Here is a 26,578-nt window from a genome sequence, read left to right on the forward strand (position 1 = left end):
GCTGAGGAGATGGAGTCTGCCTCAGTGTCCCGCGATCACAAATCACAGACACACACAGACACACACAGACACACACAGACACAGAGAGAGACACAGACAACGAGACACACAGACATAGACACACAGACATAAACACACAGACACACACAGACACAGAAACACACAGACACAGAGAGACACACAGACATAGACACAAAGACACAGACACATAGATATACACACAGACTATGAGTGACTGTGAGTGACTGACTGTGGTGGTGATTTTCAGAGGCTCCATGCCAGACATGGAGACCATGCTGGATAAAGAGGACTTCAACTTGATGAAGAGAGCAATATTCGCCACACAGGTAACACACTACACTATACACTACACTACTATACACTATACACTACACTATACACTACACTATACACTACACTGTACACTACACTATACACTACACTATACACTACACTGTACACTACACTATACACTACACTATACACGACAATATACACTACACTATACACTACACTATACACTACACTACTATACACTATACACTACTACACTATACACTACACTATACACTACTATACACTACACTATACACTACACTATACACTACACTATACACTACACTACACACTACACTATACACTACACTACACACTACACTACACACTACACTACACACTATACACTACACTACACACTACACTACACACTACACTATACACTACACTATACACTACACTACACACTACACTACACACTACTATACACTACACTATACACTACACTATACACTACACTACTATACACTACACTACACACTACACTATACACTACACTACACACTACGCTATACACTACACTATACATTACACTATAACTACACTACACACGACACTATACACTACACTACACACTACACTACACACTACACTATACACTACACTATCCACTACACTATACACTACACTATACACTACACTATACACTACACTCTACACTACTATACACTACACTACTATACACTACACTATACACTACTATACACTACACTACACTCTACACTACTACACACGACACACTACACTACGATACACTACACTATACACTACACTACTCATAGAGACCCATAGAGACTCATGCTCATTGAGACCCATAGAGACCCACACTAGACACTAAACTATGTTTATTGCTACCAGCTAAGGCCCCACTGTGCGATGCAGCTCTTTTGCAGAAGCTACTTGGCCCATCACAAATGATGACAGCAGCTCAGCCAAGCGGCTGATGCCATCATCATCATCACGTGCACATTTATAGCAGCGGCCAAATTCTCTAAACGAGTGGTGACGTTGATTCTGAATGTGGAGGGAAAAACCGGAGGACCCGGAGACAAATCCACGCGACCACGAAGAGAGACACACAGACTTAACATATACAGCAGCAGCAGGCGTCGTCAGGGTCGGGATCGAGCCCACGACCTCCTGTAGACCAGGCGAGGTAGTCAACATCTCCTAGCCACACACAAATATAGAGCAGCAGCAGGCATCGTCAGGGTCGGGATCGAACCCATGAACTCCTGCGCACCAGGCAAGGTAGTCAACATCTCCTAGCCACACACAAATACACAGCAGCAGCAGGCATCGTCAGGGTCGGGATCGAACCCACGACCTGCTGTACACCAGGCGAGGTAGTCAACATCTCCTAGCCACACACAAATACACAGCAGCAGGCATCGTCAGGGTCGGGATCGAACCCACGACCTCCTGCGTACCAGGCGAGGTAGTCAACATCTCCTAGCCACACACAAATAGACAGCAGCAGGCATCGTCAGGGTCGGGATCGAACCCACGACCTCCTGTAGACCAGGGGAGGTAGTCAACATCTCCTAGCCACACACAAATATACAGCAGCAGGCGTCGTCAGGGTAGGGATCGAACCCACGACCTCCTGCGTACCAGGCGAGGTAGTCAACATCTCCTAGCCACACACATATATACAGCAGCAGCAGAAATCGTCAGGGTCGGGATCGAACCAACGACCTCCTGCACACCAGGCGAGGTAGTCAACATCTCCTAGCCACACACAAATATAGAGCAGCAGCAGGCATCGTCAGGGTCGGGATCGAACCCATGAACTCCTGCGCACCAGGCAAGGTAGTCAACATCTCCTAGCCACACACAAATACACAGCAGCAGCAGGAATCGTCAGGGTCGGGATCGAACCCACGACCTGCTGTACAACAGGCGAGGTAGTCAACATCTCCTAGCCACACACAAATACACAGCAGCAGGCATCGTCAGGGTCGGGATCGAACCCACGACCTCCTGCGTACCAGGCGAGGTAGTCAACATCTCCTAGCCACACACAAATATACAGCAGCAGCAGGCATCGTCAGGGTCGGGATCGAACCCACGACCTCCTGTAGACCAGGCGAGGTAGTCAACATCTCCTAGCCACACACAAATATACAGCAGCAGGCGTCGTCAGGGTAGGGATCGAACCCACGACCTCCTGCGTACCAGGCGAGGTAGTCAACATCTCCTAGCCACACACATATATACAGCAGCAGCAGAAATCGTCAGGGTCGGGATCGAACCAACGACCTCCTGCACACCAGGCGAGGTAGTCCACATCTCTTAGCACACTACACTACACACTACACTATACACTACACTATCCACTACACTATACACTACACTATACACTACACTATACACTACACTATACACTACACTACACTCTACACTACTATACACTACACTACTATACACTACACTATACACTACTATACACTACACTACACTCTACACTACTACACACGACACACTACACTACGATACACTACACTATACACTACACTACTCATAGAGACCCATAGAGACTCATGCTCACATGAGACCCATAGAGACCCACACTAGACACTAAACTATGTTTATTGCTACCAGCTAAGGCCCCACTGTGCGATGCAGCTCTTTTGCAGAAGCTACTTGGCCCATCACAAATGATGACAGCAGCTCAGCCAAGCGGCTGATGCCATCATCATCATCACGTGCACATTTATAGCAGCGGCCAAATTCTCTAAACGAGTGGTGACGTTGATTCTGAATGTGGAGGGAAAAACCGGAGGACCCGGAGACAAATCCACGCGACCACGAAGAGAGACACACAGACTTAACATATACAGCAGCAGCAGGCGTCGTCAGGGTCGGGATCGAGCCCACGACCTCCTGTAGACCAGGCGAGGTAGTCAACATCTCCTAGCCACACACAAATATAGAGCAGCAGCAGGCATCGTCAGGGTCGGGATCGAACCCATGAACTCCTGCGCACCAGGCAAGGTAGTCAACATCTCCTAGCCACACACAAATACACAGCAGCAGCAGGCATCGTCAGGGTCGGGATCGAACCCACGACCTGCTGTACACCAGGCGAGGTAGTCAACATCTCCTAGCCACACACAAATACACAGCAGCAGGCATCGTCAGGGTCGGGATCGAACCCACGACCTCCTGCGTACCAGGCGAGGTAGTCAACATCTCCTAGCCACACACAAATAGACAGCAGCAGGCATCGTCAGGGTCGGGATCGAACCCACGACCTCCTGTAGACCAGGCGAGGTAGTCAACATCTCCTAGCCACACACAAATATACAGCAGCAGGCGTCGTCAGGGTAGGGATCGAACCCACGACCTCCTGCGTACCAGGCGAGGTAGTCAACATCTCCTAGCCACACACATATATACAGCAGCAGCAGAAATCGTCAGGGTCGGGATCGAACCAACGACCTCCTGCACACCAGGCGAGGTAGTCAACATCTCCTAGCCACACACAAATATAGAGCAGCAGCAGGCATCGTCAGGGTCGGGATCGAACCCATGAACTCCTGCGCACCAGGCAAGGTAGTCAACATCTCCTAGCCACACACAAATACACAGCAGCAGCAGGAATCGTCAGGGTCGGGATCGAACCCACGACCTGCTGTACAACAGGCGAGGTAGTCAACATCTCCTAGCCACACACAAATACACAGCAGCAGGCATCGTCAGGGTCGGGATCGAACCCACGACCTCCTGCGTACCAGGCGAGGTAGTCAACATCTCCTAGCCACACACAAATATACAGCAGCAGCAGGCATCGTCAGGGTCGGGATCGAACCCACGACCTCCTGTAGACCAGGCGAGGTAGTCAACATCTCCTAGCCACACACAAATATACAGCAGCAGGCGTCGTCAGGGTAGGGATCGAACCCACGACCTCCTGCGTACCAGGCGAGGTAGTCAACATCTCCTAGCCACACACATATATACAGCAGCAGCAGAAATCGTCAGGGTCGGGATCGAACCAACGACCTCCTGCACACCAGGCGAGGTAGTCAACATCTCTTAGCCACACACAAATATACAGCAGCAGGCATCGTCAGGGTCGGGATCGAACCCACGACCTCCTGCGTACCAGGCGAGGTAGTCAACATCTCCTAGCCACACACAAATATACAGCAGCAGGCATCGTCAGGGTCGGGATTGAACCCACGACCTCCTGTGTACCAGGCGAGGTAGTCAACATCTCCTAGCCACACACAAATATACAGCAGCAGCAGGCATCGTCAGGGTCGGGATCGAACCCACGACCTCCTGCACACCAGGCGAGGTAATCAACATCTCCTAGCCACACACAAATATACAGCAGCAGCAGGCGTCGTCAGGGTCGGGATCAAACCCACGAATCTCCTGTAGACCAGGCGAGGTAGTCAACATCTCCTAGCCACACACATATATACAGCAGCAGCAGAAATCGTCAGGGTCGGGATCGAACCAACGACCTCCTGCACACCAGGCGAGGTAGTCAACATCTCCTAGCCACACACAAATATAGAGCAGCAGCAGGCATCGTCAGGGTCGGGATCGAACCCATGAACTCTTGCGCACCAGGCAAGGTAGTCAACATCTCCTAGCCACACACAAATACACAGCAGCAGCAGGAATCGTCAGGGTCGGGATCGAACCCACGACCTGCTGTACAACAGGCGAGGTAGTCAACATCTCCTAGCCACACACAAATATACAGCAGCAGGCATCGTCAGGGTCGGGATTGAACCCACGACCTCCTGTGTACAAGGAGAGGTAGTCAACATCTCCTAGCCACACACAAATATACAGCAGCAGGCATCGTCAGGGTCGGGATCGAACCCACGACCTCCTGTAGACCAGGCGAGGTAGTCAACATCTCCTAGCCACACACAAATATACAGCAGCAGGCATCGTCAGGGTCGGGATTGAACCCACGACCTCCTGTGTACCAGGCGAGGTAGTCAACATCTCCTAGCCACACACAAATATACAGCAGCAGCAGGCATTGTCAGGGTCGGGATCGAACCCACGACCTCCTGCACACCAGGGCGAGGTAGTCAACATCTCCTAGCCACCGTGATGATGATGAGAGAGACACACAGACTTAACATATACAGCAGCAGGCATCGTCAGGGTCGGGATGGAACCCACGACCTCCTGTGTACCAGGCGAGGTAGTCAACATCTCCTAGCCACACACAAATATACAGCAGCAGCAGGCATTGTCAGGGTCGGGATCGAACCCACGACCTCCTGCGTACCAGGCGAGGTAGTTAACATCTCCTAGCCGCCATGGCGCCCAGGTAAAGCTCCCCCAGGTAGCCCTCTCAGACTACCGGGGCAAGTGCTGTTAGTAGCGGGTAGCAGCAGCAGCAGCGCCTATGAAGGCTGCCGGCACTGTGGCTACACACAGAGGGGGTGGGTGGCCAGCACCACCACGCCCGGCCGCCTTTGTCTCCCCAGTGGCGATGCATACTACTAAACGCACACACTGCTACACCAGGTACTCATTTGAGGCTGAGTCGACCTTGAGGAGGCTCAGATAATCGCTGTCAATGGTGTTGGCCATCAGTGGTGGTTGTTGTTGTGGTGGTGGTTGTTGTGTGTTGTTGTGGTGGTTGTGGTGGTGGTGGTTTTTGTGTGTAGTTGTGGTGGTTGTGATGGTTGTGGTGGTGATGGTTGTGGTGATTGTGTGTGTGCATGTTGTGTGTGTACACACAACATGCTGGTTGTTGTTGATGTTGTTGTGGTTGTTGTTGATGTTGTTGTGGTTGTTGTTGTGATAGAGGCAGTCACTGCCCCCCGTGTGTACACACAACATGCTGGTTGTTGTTGTTGTTGTTGTTGTTGATGTTGTGGTTGTTGTTGTTGCGATACAGAGGAAGTCTCTGCCCCCCGTGTGTACACACAACATGCTGGTTGTTGTTGTTGATGTTGTTGTGGTTGTTGTTGTTGTTGTTGATGTTGTTGTTGATGTTGTTGTTGTTGTTGTAGAGGAAGTCTCTGCCCCCCGTGTGTACACACAACATGCTGGTTGTTGTTGTGGTTGTTGTGGTGGTTGTTGTTGTTGATGTTGTTGTTGTTGTAGAGGAAGTCTCTGCCCCCCGTGTGTACACACAACATTCTGGTTGTTGTTGTGGTTGTTGTTGTGGTTGTTGTGGTTGTTGTTGTTGATGTTGTTGTTGTTGTTGTAGAGGAAGTCTCTGCCCCCCGTGTGTACACACAACATGCTGGTTGTTGTTGTTGTTGTGGTTGTTGATGTTGTTGTGGTTGATGTTGTTGTTGATGTTGTTGTAGAGGAAGTCTGCCCCCCGTGTGTACACACAACATGCTGGTTGTTGTTGTTGTTGTTGTGGTTGTTGATGTTGTTGTGGTTGATGTTGTTGTTGATGTTGTTGTGGTTGATGTTGTTGTTGTTGTAGAGGAAGTCTCTGCCACCCGTCTGCACACACAATATGCTGGTTGTTGTTGTTGTGGTTGTTGATGTTGTTGTGGTTGATGTTGTTGTTGATGTTGTTGTAGAGGAAGTCTGCCCCCCGTGTGTACACACAACATGCTGGTTGTTGTTGTTGTGGTTGTTGTTGATGTTGTTGTGGTTGATGTTGTTGTTGTTGTAGAGGAAGTCTCTGCCCCCCGTGTGCACACACAACATGCTGGACGACGCCTCTGACCCGGTGCTCAGCAACATTCGCCGCATCGGCATCTTCAACGACCCCGCTGACCGGGTCAAGGTGAGGGGTCACGGGGTCACGGGGTCACCGGGAGACTGGGTCTGGGTCTGAGTATGGGTTTGAGTCTGGGTCTGGGTCTGGGTCTGAGTCTGGGTCTGGGTCTGGGTCTGAGTCTGGGTCTGAGTCTGGGTCTGGGTCTGAGTCTGGGTCTCAGTCTGGGTCTGGGTCTGAGTCTGGGTCTGGGTCTGAGTCTGGGTCTGAGACTGAGTCTGGGTCTGAGTCTGGGTCTGGGTCTGAGACTGAGTCTGGGTCTGGGTCTGAGTCTGGGTCTGAGACTGAGTCTGCATCTGGGTCTGAGTCTGGGTCTGAGTCTGGGTCTGGGTCTGAGTCTGGGTCTGAGTCTGGGTCTCAGTCTGGGTCTGAGTCTGGGTCTGGGTCTGAGTCTGGGTCTGAGACTGAGTCTGGGTCTGGGTCTGAGACTGAGTCTGGGTCTGGGTCTGAGTCTGTGTCTGAGACTGAGTCTGCGTCTGGGTCTGGGTCTGAGTCTGGGTCTGGGTCTGGGTCTGGGTCTGAGACTGAGTCTGAGTCTGGGTCTGGGTCTAGGTCTGGGTCTGAGTCTGGGTCTGAGTCTGGGTCTGGGTCTGGGTCTGAGTATGGGTCTGAGTCTGGGTCTGAGTCTGGGTCTGGGTCTGAGTCTGAGTCTGGGTCTGAGACTGAGTCTGCGTCTGGGTCTGGGTCTGAGTCTGGGTCTGGGTCTGAGTATGGGTCTGAGTCTGGGTCTGGGTCTGAGTCTGGGTCTGGGTCTGAGTCTGGGTCTGAGTCTGAGTCTGGGTCTGGGTCTGAGTCTGAGTCTGGGCCTGAGTCTGGGTCTGAGTCTGGGTCTGGGTCTGAGTCTGGGTCTGAGTCTGAGTCTGGGTCTGAGTCTGGGTCTGGGTCTGAGTCTCGGTCTGAGTCTGAGTCTGGGTCTGAGTCTGGGTCTGAGTCTGGGTCTGGGTCTGAGTCTGGGTCTGAGTCTGGGTCTGGGTCTGAGTCTGAGTCTGGGTCTGGGTCTGAGTCTGGGTCTGGGTCTGAGTCTGAGTCTGGGTCTGAGTCTGGGTCTGAGTCTGGGTCTGAGTCTGGGTCTGAGTCTGGGTCTGGGTCTGAGTCTGGGTCTGAGTCTGGAGTCTGGGTCTGGGTCTGGGTCTGAGTGAGTCTGGGTCTGAGTCTGGGTCTGGGTCTGGGTCTGGGTCTGGGTCTGGGTCTGGGTCTGAGTCTGAGTCTGAGTGAGTCTGAGTCTGAGTCTGGGTCTGAGTGAGTCTGAGTCTGGGTCTGAGTCTGGGTCTGAGTCTGGGTCTGAGTCTGGGTCTGAGTCTGGGTCTGAGTCTGGGTCTGAGTCTGGGTCTGAGTCTGGGTCTGAGTCTGAGTCTGGGTCTGAGTCTGGGTCTGGGTCTGAGTGAGTCTGGGTCTGAGTCTGGGTCTGAGTCTGGGTCTGAGTCTGAGTCTGAGTGAGTCTGAGTCTGAGTCTGGGTCTGAGTGAGTCTGAGTCTGGGTCTGAGTCTGAGTCTGGGTCTGAGTGAGTCTGAGTCTGGGTCTGAGTCTGGGTCTGGGTGTTAGTGTGACTGAGTGAGTCTGAGTGAGTGAGTGACTGAGTGAGTGAGTCTGCGTGAGTGAGTCTGAGTGAGTCTGAGTGAGTCTGCGTGAGTCTGAGTGAGTGACTGAGTCTGAGTGAGTCTGTGACTGAGTCAGTCTGAGTGAGTCTGCGTGAGTCTGAGTGAGTGACTGAGTGAGTCTGCGTGGCCACACAGATCATCTTCCACCCGGAGTTCCTCTCCTCCACGTCGCCGCTGCTGCCCATGGACTACGACGACTTCGTGCGCGGCTGCCACCTCGGGGTGTTCCCCTCCTACTACGAGCCCTGGGGGTACACGCCAGGTGTGTCTCTGTGTGTCTCTGTGTGTCTCTGTGTCTCACTGTGTGTCTCTGTGTGTCTCTGTGAGTCTCTGTGTGTCTCTGTGTATCTCTGTGAGTCTCTGTGAGTCTCTGTGTGTCTCTGTGAGTCTCTGTGTGTCTCTGTATGTCTTTGTGTTTCTGTGAGTCTCTGCGTGTCTCTCTGTGTGTCTCTCTGTGTCTCTGTGTGTCTCTACGCGTGTCTCTACGCGTGTCTCTACGCGTGTCTCTGTGTGTCTCTTTGTGTCTCTGTGTGTCTCACTGTGTCTCTGTGTGTGTCTCTGTGTGTGTCTCTGAGTCTCTGTGTGTCTGTGTGTCTGTGTGTGTCTGTGTGTCTCTGTGTGTCTCTGCGTGTCTCTGTGTGTCTCACTGTGTGTCTCTGTGTGTCTCTGTGTGTCTGTGTATCACTGTGTGTCTCTGTGTGTCTCTATGTGTCTCTGTGTGTCTGTGTTTCTCTGAGTCTCTGTGTGTCTCTGTGTGTCTCACTGTGTGTCTCACTGTGTGTCTCTGTGTCTCTGTGTCTCTATGTGTGTCTCTGTGTGTCTCTGTGTGTCTCTCCGCGTGTCTCTGTGTCTCTGTGTGTCTCTGTTTCTCACTGCGTGTCTCCGCGTGTCTCCGCGTGTCTCCGTGATGCAGCTGAGTGCACCGTCATGGGCATCCCGAGCATCTCCACCAACCTCTCCGGCTTCGGCTGCTTCATGGGGGAGCACGTCGCAGACCCCATGTCCTACGGTGAGCGCCGTGGTGGGGGTGGTGGGGGTGGTGGTGGTGGGGGTGGTGGGGGTGGTGGTGGTGGGGGTGGTGGGGGTGGTGGTGGTGGGGGTGGTGGTGGTGGTGGTGGTGGGGTTGGTGGTGGGGGTGGTGGTGGGGGTGGTGGGGGTGGTGGGGGTGGTGGTGGTGGTGGTGGTGGTGGTGGGGGTGGGGGTGTGGGTGGTGGTGGGGGTGGTGGTGGTGGTGGTGGTGGGGTGGTGGTGGGGGTGGGGGTGGTGGTGGGGGTGGTGGTGGTGGTGGGGGTGGGGGTGGTGGTGGGGGTGGGGGTGGGGGGTGGTGGTGGGGGTGGTGGTGGGGTTGGTGGTGGTGGGGGTGGTGGTGGGGGTGGGGGTGGTGGTGGGGGTGGTGGTGGGGGTGATGGTGGGGGTGGTGGTGGGGGTGGTGGTGGTGGTGGTGGGGGTGGTGGTGGGGCTGGTGGTGGGGGTGGTGGTGGTGGTGGGGGTGGTGGTGGTGGGGGTGGGGGTGGGGGTGGTGGGGGTGGTGGGGGTGGCGGGTGGCGGTGTGGGGGTGGTGGTGGGGGTGGTGGTGGTGGTGGTGGGGGTGGTGGGGGGTGGTGGTGGGGGTGGTGGTGGTGGTGGTGGTGGTGGGGGTGGTGGTGGTGGTGGGGGTGGTGGGGGGGGTGGTGGTTGGGCATCGGCCAGTCGTCTCTGTCATGCATCCCCCATGTTACCTGCTGGGTCTGCCCCGTGACCTGCACCTTGCCTGGCACAGCAGTCAACCCATGACATCTGCTGGGTCTGTCTCGTGACCTCCTGTTGCCAGCAACGAGCCTTCGACACTTCAAAATCAAAGATCCTCCGTGTAGCCTTAACAGACTGTTGGGGCAAGTGCTGTTAGCGAGCGTCTATGAAGGCCGGAACGGCACACGAGAGGGTGGGTGGCCAGCACCACGCCCGACCGCCTTTGTCTGCCGAGCGGCGATGTTTACTACACACTGCACCAGGTACTCATTTGAGGCCGAGCCGACCTAGGGGAGGCCCAGGGCCGGTTCAGATAATCGTCACTGGGTTTTGGCCGTGAGCGGGAATCGAACCCGGGTCGCCAGGTTCGTAGTGCAGAGCGCTAACCGCTACACTACCACTCCCCACACACTAAAACACAGACACACGTACACACACACACACACACCACCACACACACACTAACAACAACAACAACCGCCATTCGCCACTAAGTGGCGGTGACGTCACCACGACGCTTGTGCCAGGCCAAGTGCACCTTGAGGCCACGTGAAGTGTCGAACGCCCGCTGGCAGGAGGTCACGGGGCAGACCCAGGTGCCACGGGTCGACTGACCGAGATGACCGAGATGACTGGCTGATGCACCACCTGTGCCCCCTACTGTACCAACTTGCTGTGCTTTAGCCACCCGGCGCTCCGCTCGTTGTTGTGAGCGTCACTCCTCCGCCCTCCGTTGTTGTTGGAGGGCGACTGCCTCCAACTGCCCAGTAGCGTCCTTCACGAGCCTTCTCCACTGAGGCCGATCTTGACACCGCTGGTACCAGTCATCGGCAAGTCCACTCAGCTCCACGTCCTCCTGTACCACATCACTCCATCTCTTTTCTAGCCCGTGCCGCGCCCATTTAGCCCCCTCGATCCGGCCGAACAAAAGCTGTTTAGGCATGCGGTGGCTGGGCATGCAGGCTACATGACCCAGCCAACGCAGCCTTGCCTGCCGGAGGAGCTCACCGATGGGACTTTGCCCAGATCTTTCAAGGATTTGTGAGCTCCTCACACAATCCAACCTGGTTAAACCCAGGATGGATCGTAGGCAGGCCAGCCTAAATGTTTCCAAACGGCGAAGATGCTCCATTAGGGCGGTCCACGTTTCGCAAGCGTAGAGAAGGGAGTGAATGACCGTGGCCGAGAAGACCTGAAGCTTCGTGTGGAGCGACAGACCAGGTAGCTTCCACACAGCGTTACGCAACCGATGAAATTATATTGCCGCTCGACTGATTCGGAGTGAGACCTCTGCTGATAAACTGGAGCCGGTCATAAGCACACTGCCCAGGTATGGGAAACTCTCCACTCTCTCCACAACTGCCCCATCACCGATTGGGAGTTGTGGGGGTGGAGTGTCCGATGGTACAAAATACCCAGGCAGGTGCTTAGTTTTGGTGGGGCTGATGGTAAGGCCCCACCTCTTAGTGGCACGCTCCAGTCTCAGCAGCAGCGTCTCCAACTCCTCTTCTGAATGAGCAGCTATTACCAAATCATCGGCGTACATAACGTGGTTGACTGATAGGGTGCCATCCCTTGATCGCACCCGGGCGTCGATCAGCCTCCCATTATATCTGTACCAAATGGAAATTCCCCCGGTACAGCTATTGAAAGCTTCACGAACTACGCAGTCGAAATAGATGTTATATAATGTGGGAGCCAAAGGACATCCCTGTCGCACCCCAAGGTGTACAGGGAAAGGCTCCGACTCCCGGCCACGTAGTTTTACCCGGGCCCTCTCACCATCATGAAGGTCCTTAATGATCGTGAGCAGAGGATCAGGGACTCCGAAAGCACGAAGAACAACCCAGAGCCCACGCCTACTGATGGTATCATAGGCCTTGACCAGGTCAATAAAGCAGAGATGTAGGTCTTTTTGGAATTCCCTACACCTCTGCTGTAGCAGACGGACAGAAAATATGGCATCTGTGCAGGACCGCCCTTTCCTGAAACCGCATTGGGGCTCCGCAAGCCTCTCCTCAGCGTGCCTAGCAAGGCGATGTTGAATAATCCTTGCCAGGACCTTTCCCGGCACACTGAGGAGTGAGATGCCCCTGTAGTTGTTACAGTCGGTACGGTCCCCCTTCTTAAAAAGGGGGACCACCAGGGCATCCTTCCAGTCCTGCAGAACCCATCCAGTGGTCCAGACTGTTGTTATGATGTCATATAGGGCAGTCTGTGCACAAACGCCACCCTCCCTCAGCATTTCGCTTGGGAGATCATCTCTGCCCGGTGCCTTTCCTGGTCTCAGACTCCGGATCGCCCTCAGTACTTCCTCAACAGCTGGCACCTCAGCCAGCCACTCACAGGGGGTGACCTCTTCCAATATTTGAGGCACCGCAGCCTCAGCAGGGTTATCCCCACTTTGTGCCATGATGTATTCCTGGCTGAGAGATTTTCCCTCCCCCAGGACCTCACAGATATGCTCAGCAAATCTGCAAACCTGTTCCTGGGGGTCGGAGATTGGATCACCGTTTTTTCCCTAATGATGGTAATAGGTGTGGCGCTGCAGGCAACTTTTTTGATGGAGTTAAATAGTGATTTGTGATCGCGGGCCACTGAGGCAGACTCCATCTCCTCAGCAACCCGCGACCACCACCCATCCTTACAGCGCCTTACGGCTCTCCGAACCTCCGAGCGAAGGCTGCGGTAAACCTCCTCATTCTCTGACGTGGGATGCTGTAGGCCAGGGGTCCTCAAACTACGGCCCGCGGGCCACATGCGGCCCACCGAGGGCATTTATTCGGCCCATGGTCACTAATTGGGCTGCGCTTGTGAGCACTAATTGGGCTGCGCTGGTGAGCACTAATTGGGCTGCGCTGGTGAGCACTCATTGGGCTGCGATCTGTGAACAAAACTGCAGGTGTAATTAACTTTTTAATGGCACCCGCACCAGTGTGAGCCTGGGGTAAAAGTGGAGTTCCCCCAATCAGACTGCATTGATGGGCAGTGCACTCTGTATGTCTCTGTGTGGGCAAAGTTATTGCTGGTATATTGTTTTTGTAGCGCTGTATATATATTGGTATTTTACTAATAGCAATTTTGACTCCCTAGGAAACAATGATGTCAAGAAAGAGAAAAATTTACTCGGAGTGTAGGATATTCAAAAAACAGTGGACTTATGATTACTTTTTCATGCAGTACAAGGAAAGAGCTGTGTGTCTGATATGCTAGAATATAGTGTCTGTGTTCAAAGAATACAATTTACGTCGACACTATGAAACTCAACATAAAGATAAATATGATTGTTTGGTCGGAGAAGTGAGAAAAGATAAAATATAAAAACTGAAAAATACATTAACAACTCAGCAAAATACTTTTGTGAAGCAGAAGCAGCTAAATATTTCATCACTGCGAGCAAGTTTTCAAGTTGCCAAGCTAATAGTGTGCACTGGCAGACCATTCGTTGAGGGAGAATTTGTTAAAGAATGCCTTCTTTCTGTTGCCAAAGAGATGTGTCCAGAGAAGGCCGATTTATTTAGTACAGTGAGTCTTTCAGGACCTACAATTACACGGAGGATTGAAGAAATGGGAGACAATTTCCATCAGCATTTGCAAAACTCCACAAAAAAAACTTTCCTATTTTTCCTTGGCACTCGACGAAAGCAATGATGTTCGTGATTCTGCACAACTTCTAATTTTTATTCGTGGGACGAATGACTATTTCAAAGTCACAGAAGAGCTTGCTGCACTGCAAAGCATCAAAGGAACAACTACAGGAGAGGATATCTATGAAAAGGTTTGCCAAACTGTGAATGGTTTGGAGCTGAACTGGGCTAAACTAGCCAGTGTGACAACTGATGGTGCTCCTAGCATGGTGGGGTCTAAGAAAGGAGTAATTGCTCGCATTAACCAAGAGATGGACAAACATAACCATTCTCATCCAATAGCCATACACTGCCTCATCCACCAACAAGCGCTGTGTAGTAAATCACTGAAGTGGGACTGTTAACTTCATTAGAGCTCATGCACTAAACCACAGACAATTTCAGGAATTTCTGTCTGAGCTAAATGTTGACTATGAAGATGTTCTGTACCACACAGAAGTCCATTGGCTGAGTCGAGGGAGAGTTTTGAAAGTTTCTATGACTTACTTCCACAGATTACAGCTTTTCTGTTTTCAAAAAACAAAGAAGTACCAGAGCTCAATGATGCAGAATGGAAATGGCACCTTGCCTTTCTGACAAATGTAACAGAGCTACTCAACAGTTTCAATGTGCAACTTCAAGGAAAGGGGAAGCTCATCTGTGATGTGCAATCACATGTCAAAGCATTTGAAGTAAAATGAGGCCTCCTCATCAAACAAGTGAAGGAGGAAAACTTCTGCCATCTCCCCACAACTCAAAATCTGTTAGCGGAAAAACCATTGGTTGCATTCCCAAACAAAACATGTGTGGATTCACTGGAAAAATTGCAAAAGGAGTTCCAATTTAGATTTAAAGAGCTTCATCTCCATGAACAGGACATACAGCTTTTCCGTAACCCATTTTCTATTGACATTGAAAATGTGGATACAATTTACCAAATGGAACTGGCTGAACTGCAGAATTGTGACTCTCTGAAAGACGCATTCAAGTCAAGCAGCCTTCATAATTTCTATGCATTTCTCCCCTCTGAGACATATCCTCATCTCAGGAACCATGCACTCAAAATGGCAACCATCTTTGGCAGCGCTTATGTCTGTGAACAAACTTTTTCCAGAATGAAACATTTGAAATCTTCAACCAGATCTAGACTAACGGATGCACACTTGCATCACTTGTTACGACTAGCAGTGACAAATATGAAACCGGACATTGACCATCTCATTAGCCAAAAGCAGGCCCATAGTTCCCATTGAAATACTGGCAAGTTTGTTGATTTAACTTTACTTGTTCTTCATTTTAAATATTGTATTTGTTCTCGTTTTGTTTCTTCACTTCAAAATAAGATATATGCAGTGTGCATAGGAATTTGTTCATAGTTTGTTTAACTATAGTCCGGCCCTCCAACGGTCTGAGGGACAGTGAACTGGCCCCCTGTTTAAAAAGTTTGAGGACCCCTGCTGTAGGCGATCAGAGTGGGCCTGTCGCTTTTTCTCAATTAACCTGAACACCTCCTCTATCAGCCAGGGTTTCTGGGGAGGTCTGGACCGCGTACCCAAAGCAGCCATTGCAGCTGCATGAGTCACAGTCTTAAACCTCGCCCATTTACCCTCGACATCAGGTGGAGTGGGGGACGATGCCAACCCCAGCTGCAAGCGATGATGAAATTCTCGCTTGCAACTTTCATCAGCTAACTGAGACCAGGCCACTTTTGGTTGGAATGGGATCCTGGGTGTACACCCACCACTGGAGTGGAAGAATGGCAGGCGCATCTTACAGATGACTAGTCGATGGTCAGAGGGCAGATCAGCTCCACGGTAGGTCCTGGTGTCAAGGACATGGGCTCGCATTCGCTGGTCCGTCACTATGTAGTCCAGCAGATGTTCTTGCTTGGACCCGGCATGCATCCATGATGTTGTGTTGATGCGCCGATGCCGGAAGAGCGTGTTGGTAATTACAAGCCCCTGGGCTGCACAAAAATCTAGCAGCCTCCTACCGTTGTTATTGAGCTGATCTGGCCCATGGCTTCCAATCACTCCAGACCAGGTGCCAGCATCATGACCAACTCGGGCATTGAAGTCACCCAACAAGATGACTCTGTCCCGAGTGGCCACTTTAGCCAGCACCTGTGACAGGAGGTCATACAAAGCGTCTGACTCATCGGCTTTGCCTGCATCCCTCCACGGATGTTCGTCTTCGGTGGGGGCATAAGTAACCACGACCACCACTCCTCGCCTCTGGTTGATGGGAAGGCGAGCACAACATATCCTGGGGCTTACAGCTTCCCACACCTCACCGCCACGCTCCCACGCCCCCTTCATTCTTTTGTTCAGAAGAAGAGCCACACCCTGTTGTTTGGCAGTCTCCTGCCCCGAGTAGAGGACTGTCCACCCCTCATGGTGGCAGGAGCCAGAACCGGTCCACCGGACCTCCTGAATGCCACAGAGATCCAGGCAGTACCGGTCCAGCTCCCGACAAAGGAGTGGCAGCCTCTCCTCCGCAGTGAGCGTTCGAACATTCCACGTGGCCATCCGCAATGGTTTTTCACTAACACACACACTAACACACACACACTAACACACTCACACTAACACACTAACACACACACACTAACGCAGACACACACACATCAGTTCTTCTACCCACACCAACTCAGCTGCTCACAAACCTCCCCTGCCCAACACGCAGACTCAGCCATCGTGATCCTCTGTGGTGTGTGCTCCCCCCTCCCCCCCCCTTGCCCCCCCCCCTGCCCCCCCTGTGGCCCCCCCCCCTGCCTCTCCTTGCCCCCCCCCATCCGCCCTCCTTGCCCCCACTTGCCCCCCCCTTGTCCCCCCTTTGCCCCCCCCTTGCCCCCCCCTTGCCCCTCCTTGCCCCCCCCCCGCCCCTCCTTGCCCCCCCCCTTGCCCCCCCCTGCCCCCCCCCTCCCCCCCTGCCCCCCCCCTCCCCCCCCCTGCCCCCCCGCCAGGGATCTACATCCTGGATCGGCGCTACCCGCTCTGCGGACGAGTCATGCAACCAGCTCACCTCCTTCCTCTACAGCTTCTCGCAGCAGACGCGGCGGCAGCGGATCATCCAGCGCAACCGCACCGAGCGTCTGTCAGACCTGCTCGACTGGAGATACCTGGGCAAGGTACACGGGGGGGTGGGGTAGATGGAGGGGGTACACCAGAGGGGGTAGGCAGAGGGGGTACACAGATGGAGGGGATACACGGAGAAAGCCATGCTCCGGGTAGGGGAGGGGTGGTAGGGGAGGTTTGGTAGATACCAGTTTGTGTCGATGTAACTGTGTCCGTATCTACCTAACTGTGTGTGTGTAGCTGTGTGTGTAGCTGTGGTTGTGTAACTCTGTGTGTGTCGTTGTGTATGTGTCTGTGTGTAGCTGTCTGTGTAGTTGTGTTGCATGTAGCTGTATTTGTGTTACTGTGTGTCGTTGTGTATGTGTCTGTGTGTAGCTGTGTGTGTAGCTGTATTTGTGTTACTGTGTGTGTAACTCTGTGTGTGTCGCTGTGTATGTGTCTGTGTGTAGCTGTGTGTGTAGCTGTGTTGCATGTAGCTGTATTTGTGTTACTGTGTGTGTCGTTGTGTATGTGTCTGTGTGTAGCTGTGTGTAGCTGTGTGTGTAGCTGTATTTGTGTTACTGTGTGTGTAACTCTGTGTGTGTCGTTGTGTATGTGTAATGGGTTCTGGAGACACTTGTAGAGGTAACTTCTTTATTACAACACAACACTCCATGGTCCTGATACTCTGTTACAGCCTAGGTACACAGCCTAGGTACACAGCCTAGATACACTACTCTGGCTACGCTCTGGGGTCCTCTGGCTACAATTACCCTAGGGGAGGCTACCTGACCCGACCCAGCCAAGGTGCGGGTCTGGACTCTGGCTTCCTCGGAACTTGCCCTCACAAGGACGTAGAGCCTGAAGTCCCAGAGTCCCACCACTGGCCCGCACAGCGTCCCGGCCCTCACAAGGACAAGCGGGACGAGGGGGTCCAGGGTCCTAAGCTGGCTGGCTGGCGGGTCTTGGGTCTTGAGCTGCGACTGCCCCGATCGTCCAGGGAGCTGCCCTTTTATGCCTCATCCCCAACGAGGGGTGGGGTTGTGTGCGCCCCCAGATATCCCACAGAGCACACACAGCCCCCCCCGTTGGTGGCGCCAAGGGGCTTAACTGTCTGGGGTGCCTGGGATCCTAGCGCCCGGTGGTGAGGGCTTATCTGCCTAGGATCCCAGAGCCCCCAGCAGCCCCTCCCCTCTTGGGCTGGCACAGTGGCCCCTCTTATGGCACTACATATGTGTCTGTGTGTTGCTGTGTGAGTAGCTGTGTTTGTGTAGCTCCTCGTTGGGGCCGGACGGCAACGCTGTGGTGGGCAGTGCCGTGGGGGGAGGGCCAATTGTGGTTTGCCATTCCCCTCATGGCGTTTGTAGCCACCACAGCGGCCGGAGGGGGTTCTGGATGGGTGTGAGGGGCTGGTAACCCCTCCACCTTCAATCAATTTACCACTGTCCCTGGGGGGACAGCGTCTATGACGTTTCCTGGCCAAACCCCATTTGGCGGAGCCAGGAGACTGAATCCTTACCCTCGGGGTTCCTCCAGAAACAGCAAAAAGCCACTGTGTGTGGCCACGTGGAATGTTCGAATGCTCACTGCGGAGGAGAGGCTGCCACTCTTGTGTCGGGAGCTGGACCAGTACCGCCTGGATCCACCATGAGGGGTGGACAGTCCTCTTCTCGGGGCAGGAGACTGCCAAACAAAAGGGTGTGGCTCTTCTTCTGAACAAAATAATGAAGGGGGCGTGGGAGAGTGGCGGTGAGGTGTGGAAAGCTGTAAGCTCCAGGCTACTGTGGGCTCACCTTCCCATCAACCAGAGGTGAGGAATGGTGGTCGTGATTACTTATGCCCCCACTGAAGACGAACATCCGTGGAGGGATGCAGGTAAGGCCGTAGAGTCAGATGCCTTCTATGACCTCCTGTCACAGGTGCTCACTAAAGTGGCCCCTCAGGATACAGTCATCTTGTTGGGTGACTTTAATGCCCGAGTTGGTCATGATGCTGGCACCTGGTCTGGAGTGATTGGAAGGAATGGGCCAGGTCAGCTCAATAACATCGGCAGGAGGCTGCTAGGCTTTTGTGCAGCCCATGGGCTTGTAATTAACAACACACTGTTATGGCATCGGCCCATCCACGCAACATCATGGATGCATGGCGGGTCTAAGCAAGAACATCTGCTGGACTACATAGCGACGGAACAGCAGATGCAAGCCCATGTCCTTAACACCAGGACCTACTATGGAGTTGATCTGCCCACTGACCATCGACTTGTTATCTGTAAGATGCGCCTGCCATTCTTCCACTCCGGTGGTGGATGTATGCCCAGGACCCCATTCAAACCCATAGTGGCCTGGTCTCGGCTAGCTGATGAAAGTGGCAAGCAATAATTTAACCATCGCTTGCAGCTGAGGTTTGCATCGTCCCCCACTCCTCCTGATGTCGAGGGGAAATGGGCGAGGTTTAGGACTTTGGCTCATGCAGCTGCAATGGCTGCCTTGGGTACACGGTACAGACCTCCCCAGAGACCCTGGCTGACAGAGTCGGTGTTCAGGCTGGTTGAGAAAAAGTGACAGGCCCACTCTCATCGTCTGTAGCATCGCATGTCAGAGAATGAGCAGGCTTACCGCAGCCTTCCCTTGGAGGGTCAGAGAGCCGTACGGCGCTGTAAGGATGGGTGGTGGTCACAGGTTGCTGAGGAGATGGAGTCTGCCTCAGTGGCCCACGATCACAAATCCCTCTTTAATTCTATCAAAAAAATACTTGTAGTGTCACACCTATCACCATCATTAGGTGAAAGAACGGTGATTCAATCTCCGACCGCAGATTTGCTGAGCATTTCTGTGAGGTCTTGGGGGAGGGTAAATCCCTCAGCCTAGAATACATCATGGGAAAAAGCAGGGATTACCCTACTGAGGCTGCAGTGCCTCAAATATTGGAAGGAGTATTCACCTCCTGTGAGTGGCTGGCTGAGGTGCCATCTGTTCAGCAAGTACTGAAGGCGATCCAGAGTCTGAGACGAGGAAAGTCACTGGGCAGAGATGATCTCCCAAGCGAAATGCTTAGTGAGGGTGGCGTTTGTGCACAGACTGCCCTACATGACACGGGTTCCACAGGATTGGAAGGATGCCCTGGTGGTCCCCCCCCCCCTCACTGCACAGACTGTAACAACTACAGGGGCATCTCACTCCTCAGTGCCGGGAAAGGTCCTGGCAAGGATTATTCAACATCGCCTTGCTAGTCACGCTGAGTAGAGGCTTGCGGAGCCCCGGTGTGGTTTCAGGAAACGGCGGTCCTGCACAGATTCCATATTTTCTGTCTGTCTACTACAGCAGAGGTGTAGGGAATTCCAACAAGATCTACATCTCTGCTTTATTGACCTGGTCAAGGCCTATGATACCATCAGTAGGCCTGGGCTCTGGGTTGTTCTTCATGCTTTCGGAGTCCCTGAATCTCTGCTCACGATCATTAAGGACCTTCATGATGGTGAGTCGGCCAGGTAAAACTACATGGCTGGGAGTCGGAGCAATTCCCTGTACACCTTGGGGTGCGACGGGAATGTCTTCTGACTCCCACATTATTTAAAATCTATTTCAACCACGTAGTTCATGAAGCCTTCGATGGCTGTGCCGGAGGAATTTCCATCTGGTACAGATACAATGGGAGGCTGATTGATGCCTGGGTGTGGTCAAGGGACGGTTGCCTATTGGTCAACCATGTTATGTATGCCGATGATCTGGTGATTGCTGCTCACTCAGAGGAGGAGTTGGAGGCGGTGCTGCTGAATATGGAGCGTGCCACTAAGAGGTGGGCCTTATCATCAGCCCCACCAAAACTAAGCACCTGCCTGGGTATTTTGTACCATCAGACACTCCACCCCACAACTCCCAGTTGTGGAGGGAGTGGAGAGTTTCCCATTCCTGGGCAGTGTGCTCATGACCGGCTCTGGTTTGACAGCAGAGGTCTCACTCCAAATCAGTCGAGCGGCATTATGTTTTCATCATTTGCGTAACGCTGTATGGAAGCTATCTGGTCTGTCACTCCACACAGAGCTTCAGGTCTTCTCGGCCACATTCATTCTCTCGCTTCTCTAAGCTTGCGAAACGTGGACCTCCCTAATGGAACATCTTCGCCGGTTAGAAACATTTAGGCTGGCCTGCCTACGATCCATCCTGGGTTCAACCAGGCTGGATTGTGTGAGGAGCTCACAAATCCTTGAATGATTTGGAAAAAGTCCAATCGGTGAGCTCCTCCAGCAGGCAAGGCTGCGTTGGCTGGGTCATGTAGCTCGCATGCCCAGCCACGGCATGCCTAAACAGCTTTTGTTCGGCCGGATCGATGGGGCTAAACAGGCACGGCACTGGCTAGAGAAGAGATGGAGTGATGTGGTCCAAGAGGATGTGGAGCTGAGTGGACTTGCCGATGACTGGTACCAGCGGTGTCAAGATCGGCCTCTGTGGAGGAGGCTCGTGAAGGACGCTACTGGGCAGTTGGAGGCAGTCGCCCTCCAACAACAACGAAGGGGGAAGGAGCGACGCTCACAACAACGAGCGGAGCGCCGGGCGGCTAAAGCACAGCAAGTTGGTACAGTAGGGCGCACAGGTGGTGCATCAGCCACTCATCTCGGTCATCTCAGTCAGTCGACCCGTGGCACCTGCTGGGTCTGCCCCGTGACCTCCTGCCAGTGGGCGTTCGACACTTAACGTGGCCTCAATGTGCACATAGCCTGGCACAAGCGTCGTGGTGACGTCACCGCCATTTAGTGGCGAATGGCGGTTGTTGTTGTGTAGCTGTGAGTGTAACTCTGCTTGTGTGTAGCTGTGTCTCACTGTGTGTGTGCTCGCTAACAGCACTTGCCCCAACAGTCTGTCAAGGCTTACGGGGAATCTTTGTCTGTGTGTGTGTAGTATTACTCCCACGCTCGACACATGGCCCTGGCCAAGGCCTTTCCTGACAAGTTCAAGTACGAACTCTCTGAGTATGAGGAGGTGAGTCTCCCTCTTCTCTCTCCCTCCACTCCTTCCCTCCCTCCCTCCCCTCCCCTCCCTCCACTACCTCCCTCCCTTCTTCTCTCCCTCCACTTCCCTCCCTCCTCTCCCTCCCCTCCCTCCACTCCTTCCCTCCCCTCCCCTCCCTCCCCTCTCCTCCATACCTCCCTCCCTTCTTCCCTCCCTCCCCTTCCTCTCTCCCTCCACTACCTCCCTCCCTTCACTCCTTCCCTCTCCTCCCTCCCCTCCCTCCCCTCCCATCCCTCCCCCTCCCTCCCCTCCCTCCCTCCCTCCCTCCCCTCCCCTCCCCTCCCCTCCCTCCCTCCGCTCCCTCCCCTCCCTCCGCTCCCATCCCTCCCCTCCCTCCCCTCCACTCCTTCCCCTCCCTCCCTCCCTCCGCTCCCTCCCTCCCATCACCAGTGTTGGTGGCCAACAGCGGGAATGCAACTCGGGTCGACGGGTTCATAGTGTGGTGCGCTGACCACGTACAAACCCCCCCCCCCCCTCCCTCTTGTCTCCCACCTCCTCCTCCTCTTGCCCCCCCCCCCCACCCCTTCCCACCTCCCCCCGCACCAGACGTCCGGCTTCCGCTACCCCCCGCCCCGCGTCGGTGCCTCCGTCCCCGGCGGTGTCGCGCCCCTCCAGCCCGCGGGGCAGCAGCGCCGGCGGTTCGGACGACGGCGGCGGCGGTGGCAGCCCCGGGCCCTCGTTGTCGGCCAGGGGGAGCCGCTCCGGGGACGACGACGACGACGACGAAGACGGCCGCAGCGAGAGCGGCGTGGGCTGCGACAATGGGGAGTTCGCTCGCGACGACAACGACGTCGACGAGGAGGAGGAGGAGGAGGAGGGCGACTGCTACAGCGGCGGTGGCGGACGACGAGGTGGGGGTGGGAGAGGGCGAGGAGGAGGTGGTGGAGTGGACGACGACGATGAGCACTATGACGAGGAGCTGGAGGCGGAGAAGGATCGACGCAACATCCGCACGCCGCTGGGGTTCGGCCCCATCAGAGCGACCGACTCGCTCGCTCAGTAGAGAGGGGCGGATGGGTGGGGGCGGAGATGTCACCATGACAACCGCCACCACCACCGCTGGAACCACCGCAGCCACAACCACCCGCCATCACCGCAAGCACCACAACCACAACCGCCACAACCACCGCCACATCCACTGCAACCACCACAACCGCCACAACCACCGCCACAACCACCGCCATCACCGCAACTGCCGCAACCACCGCCATCACCACAGCCACATCCACTGCAATCACCACAATCACCACAACCACCACCACCAACATCACCACAATAGTAAAAATAGTTATAATGGCTACTGTAGTAGCGTTGCGATGGCTAACGCGCGCGCGTGTGTGTGTGTGTAGTTAACGCGTCTGTTTGGTGTTGAAGTGACCGCAGTAAAGCAAAGTTAAAATGCCAGCCGTCGCCGTGACGACATTCTACCATCTTAGGGTTTAAAATGACCGCCGTTACCGTAGCGACAATCTACTGTCATGTGGTTTCAAATGGTTACCGTAGCGACATTCTACTGTTGTGGTGTTAAAATGGCCGCCACTGTAGCAACATTCTACTGTCATGGGGTTTCAAATGGTCGCCGTTACCATAGTGCAGTCTACTGTCGTGGGGTAAAAATGGTTACCATGGCGACAATCTACTGTCGTGCAGTTTAAAATTGCCACGTTTTACCGTAGTGACATTCTACTGCCGTGAAGTTAAAAATGGTTACCGTAGCGACAATCTACTGGTGTGCAATTTAAAATGGCCGCTGTTACCATAGCGAAATTATACCGTCTTGGGGTTTAAAATGGCCGCCGTTACCGTAGCGACAATCTACTCGTGGGGTTTCAAATGGTTACCGTCGCGACATTCTACCATCTCTGAGTTTAAAATGGCCGCCGTTACCGTAGCGACAATCTGCTCATGGGGTTTCAAATGGTTACCGTCGCGACATTCTACCATCTTTGAGTTTAAAATGGCCGCCGTTACCGTAGCGACATACTGTTATGGGGTTTAAAATGGCCACCGCTTCCACGTGGGAGTAAAAAAAATGGGGCTGCTACTGTAGTAGGGGGGGGGCGAAACGTCTATCGCATGCGCATGTGCGTGTGTGCACACGTGAGTGGCGTAGCGGTTTCCGCTGCGTCGCGCTCTGGACCATGGTGACCCGGATTCAATTCCCGCGCACGGCCACCACCGCCAATGCCGGCCACGATGATTTTCTAAACCGGTACCTGGGGCCTCCCCTGCCCCTCTCTCGGTCAACTCAGCCCCGTCAAACGAGTGCGTCGGTGCGGCGCTATGCAGTAGTATGGCCCCCGCTCATCGCCACGGCAATGAGCGCCTTTGAGTGCGAGCACAAGTTGGAGACGTCGGACGTGTCTGCCTCGCATCTGTGCGTCCGTCCGTGCGTCCATCTGTGCGGTCGTGTATCCGGCCGTGCGTACGTCTGTTTGTGCGTACGTCCGTGCGGTCGTCCGTCCGTACGTGCATCCGTGTGCGGTCATGCGTCCGTGCGTATGTCCATGCGGTCATGCGTCCGTGCGTGCGTCTGTGCGTGCGTGCGTGTGTCCGTGCATGTGTCCGTGCGTGCGTGCTAAGATAAAATAAAGGGGAGTGGGCGGCGTGACTGAAACTCTCCACGTAATTCAACATCGCTCGCACCGTGACCGAAATCCACCCAGAGATGTTGACTACCTCGCCTGGTACGCAGGAGGATCGTGGATTTGATCCTGACGCTGACGATGCCTGCTGCTGTATATTTAGAGTTTGTGTGTTCTCTCTCTTTTTCCATGTGGTCACGTGGATTTTTTTCTGCGGATCCTCCAATTTATTCTTCCACATTTAGAATCGTGCGTTTAGAGTATTTGGTTGCAATAAATTTCCACGTGATAATGATGATGATGCTGATATCAGTCACTTCGTTGAGCTGCGATCATTTGTGATAGCCAGGCCACTTCTCAAAAAGAGCTCCATAGCTCGGTGGGCCTTAGCTGCTACAAATAAAAAAGAGTTTAGTTTATAGTTTAGTAAACACGGCCGCCTTGAACAAGTGAGTAGGTGGGTGAGTGATTGGGTTGAGTGTGTGGGTGAGTGAGTGGGTGCGTGAGTGATTGATATGGGTGGGTGAGTGGGTGATTGTCTTTCAGTTAATTAGTAGGTGAGTGAATTAGTGAATAAGTGCATGAGTGAGTGAATAGGTGAGTGAGAGTTAGTGAATAAGTGAGTGAGTGGGTGAGTGAGTGAATAATTGCGTGAGTGATTGAGTGAGTGAGTCGGTGAGTGAATGAGTAAGTGTGTGAGTGGTGTAGTAAGTGGGTGGGTGAGTGGGTGGGTGATTGAGTGAGTGGGTGGGTGAGTGAGTGGGTGAGTGAGTGAGTGATTGGGTGAGTGAGTGAGTGGGTGAGTGAGTGGGTGAGTGGGTGAGTGAGTGGGTGGGTGGGTGGGTGAGTGAGTGAGTGGGTGAGTGGGTGAGTGGGTGAGTGAGTGGGTGAGTGAGTGAGTGGTGTAGTGAGTTGGTGAGTGAGTGAATGGGTGAGTGAGTGGTGTCATGAGTGGGTAGGTCAGTGAATGGTCACTGCTCCACTTGGGACTCCCCCCCCCCCCCCCACGGCATATCTCTCCCCTACTTCTAAAAGATATCTCGGCTCAGTTCAATACGAAGCCGTGCCAACTTTCGTCTCTCCTCGTTGCTGGAAGAGCCTTGAATTTACCTTCATCCGCCATTGGAGACGGGGGAGACATTGTGGAGGTGGTGAGTATGAACTCACAACATTTGGGGCACCACGGGTGGAGAAATGTTAATCACCTCGCCTGGTCTACAGGAGGTCGCGGGTTCGACCCCAACCCTGACGCCTGCTGCTGCATATTTGGAGTTTGCGTGTTGAACTCGGTGGTTGCGTGGACTTTTTCTCTGCGTCCTCCGGTTTTTCACCCAACACATTTAGAATCAACGTCACGCGTTCAGAGTATTCGGCCGCTCGTAATTGTCCGCACGAAGAGCGATCGTTTGTGATAGTCAGGGACCACTTCTAAAAACGAGCTGCACAGCTAAGTGAGACCTTACACTGGGAAAAATAAACATAGTTTAGTTTTAGTGTGCGTTTCTCTGGGTCTATGTGGTTCTCTATGAGATGGGTGTCTATGAGTATGGGTCTCTGAGTATGGGTTTCCGTGGGTCTATGTGGTTCTCTGTGAGATGGGTCTCTATGAGTATGGGTCTCTCAGTATGGGTTTACGTGGCTCCCTGAGTATGGGTCTTTATGAGCAGGGGTCTATGTGGTTCTATATGGTTCTCTATGAGATGGATCTCTGAGTATGTGTCTCTTTGAGTATGGGTTTCTGTGGGTCCCTGAGTATGGGTCTCTATGAGCATGGCTTTCTGTGGGTATGGGTCTCTATACAAATACTTACACGATCCGGGGGTAGAAATACCCATGGGATTCCATGTTACTGTTAACCATGACGTCACAAAGGAAAGGAGAGAGAAGGCGGGGCGTGAGAGAGAGGGAACACCCAG

General features: G+C 53.6%; 1 protein-coding gene across 1 annotated transcript in view; it reads left to right on the forward strand.

The window, feature by feature from the left end:
• The window catches only part of LOC144733610 (glycogen [starch] synthase, muscle-like), a 37,408-nt gene extending 12,451 nt beyond the window's left edge, over positions 1-24,957 (forward strand). Inside the window, 9 exon segments of the mRNA XM_078615629.1 lie at positions 269-347; positions 6,959-7,072; positions 8,797-8,923; positions 9,575-9,670; positions 16,981-17,006; positions 17,008-17,145; positions 21,967-22,047; positions 22,624-22,641; positions 22,643-24,957. Of these exon segments, the coding sequence (XP_078471755.1) occupies positions 269-347; positions 6,959-7,072; positions 8,797-8,923; positions 9,575-9,670; positions 16,981-17,006; positions 17,008-17,145; positions 21,967-22,047; positions 22,624-22,641; positions 22,643-23,080 (1,117 nt within the window). The 3' untranslated portion in view covers positions 23,081-24,957.
• The last annotated feature ends 1,621 nt before the right edge of the window (positions 24,958-26,578 follow it).

The sequence above is a fragment of the Lampetra planeri genome, chromosome 48 (genome assembly GCF_965212315.1).
Source record: "Lampetra planeri chromosome 48, kcLamPlan1.2.h2, whole genome shotgun sequence".
NCBI classification, from domain to species: Eukaryota; Metazoa; Chordata; class Hyperoartia; order Petromyzontiformes; family Petromyzontidae; genus Lampetra; species Lampetra planeri.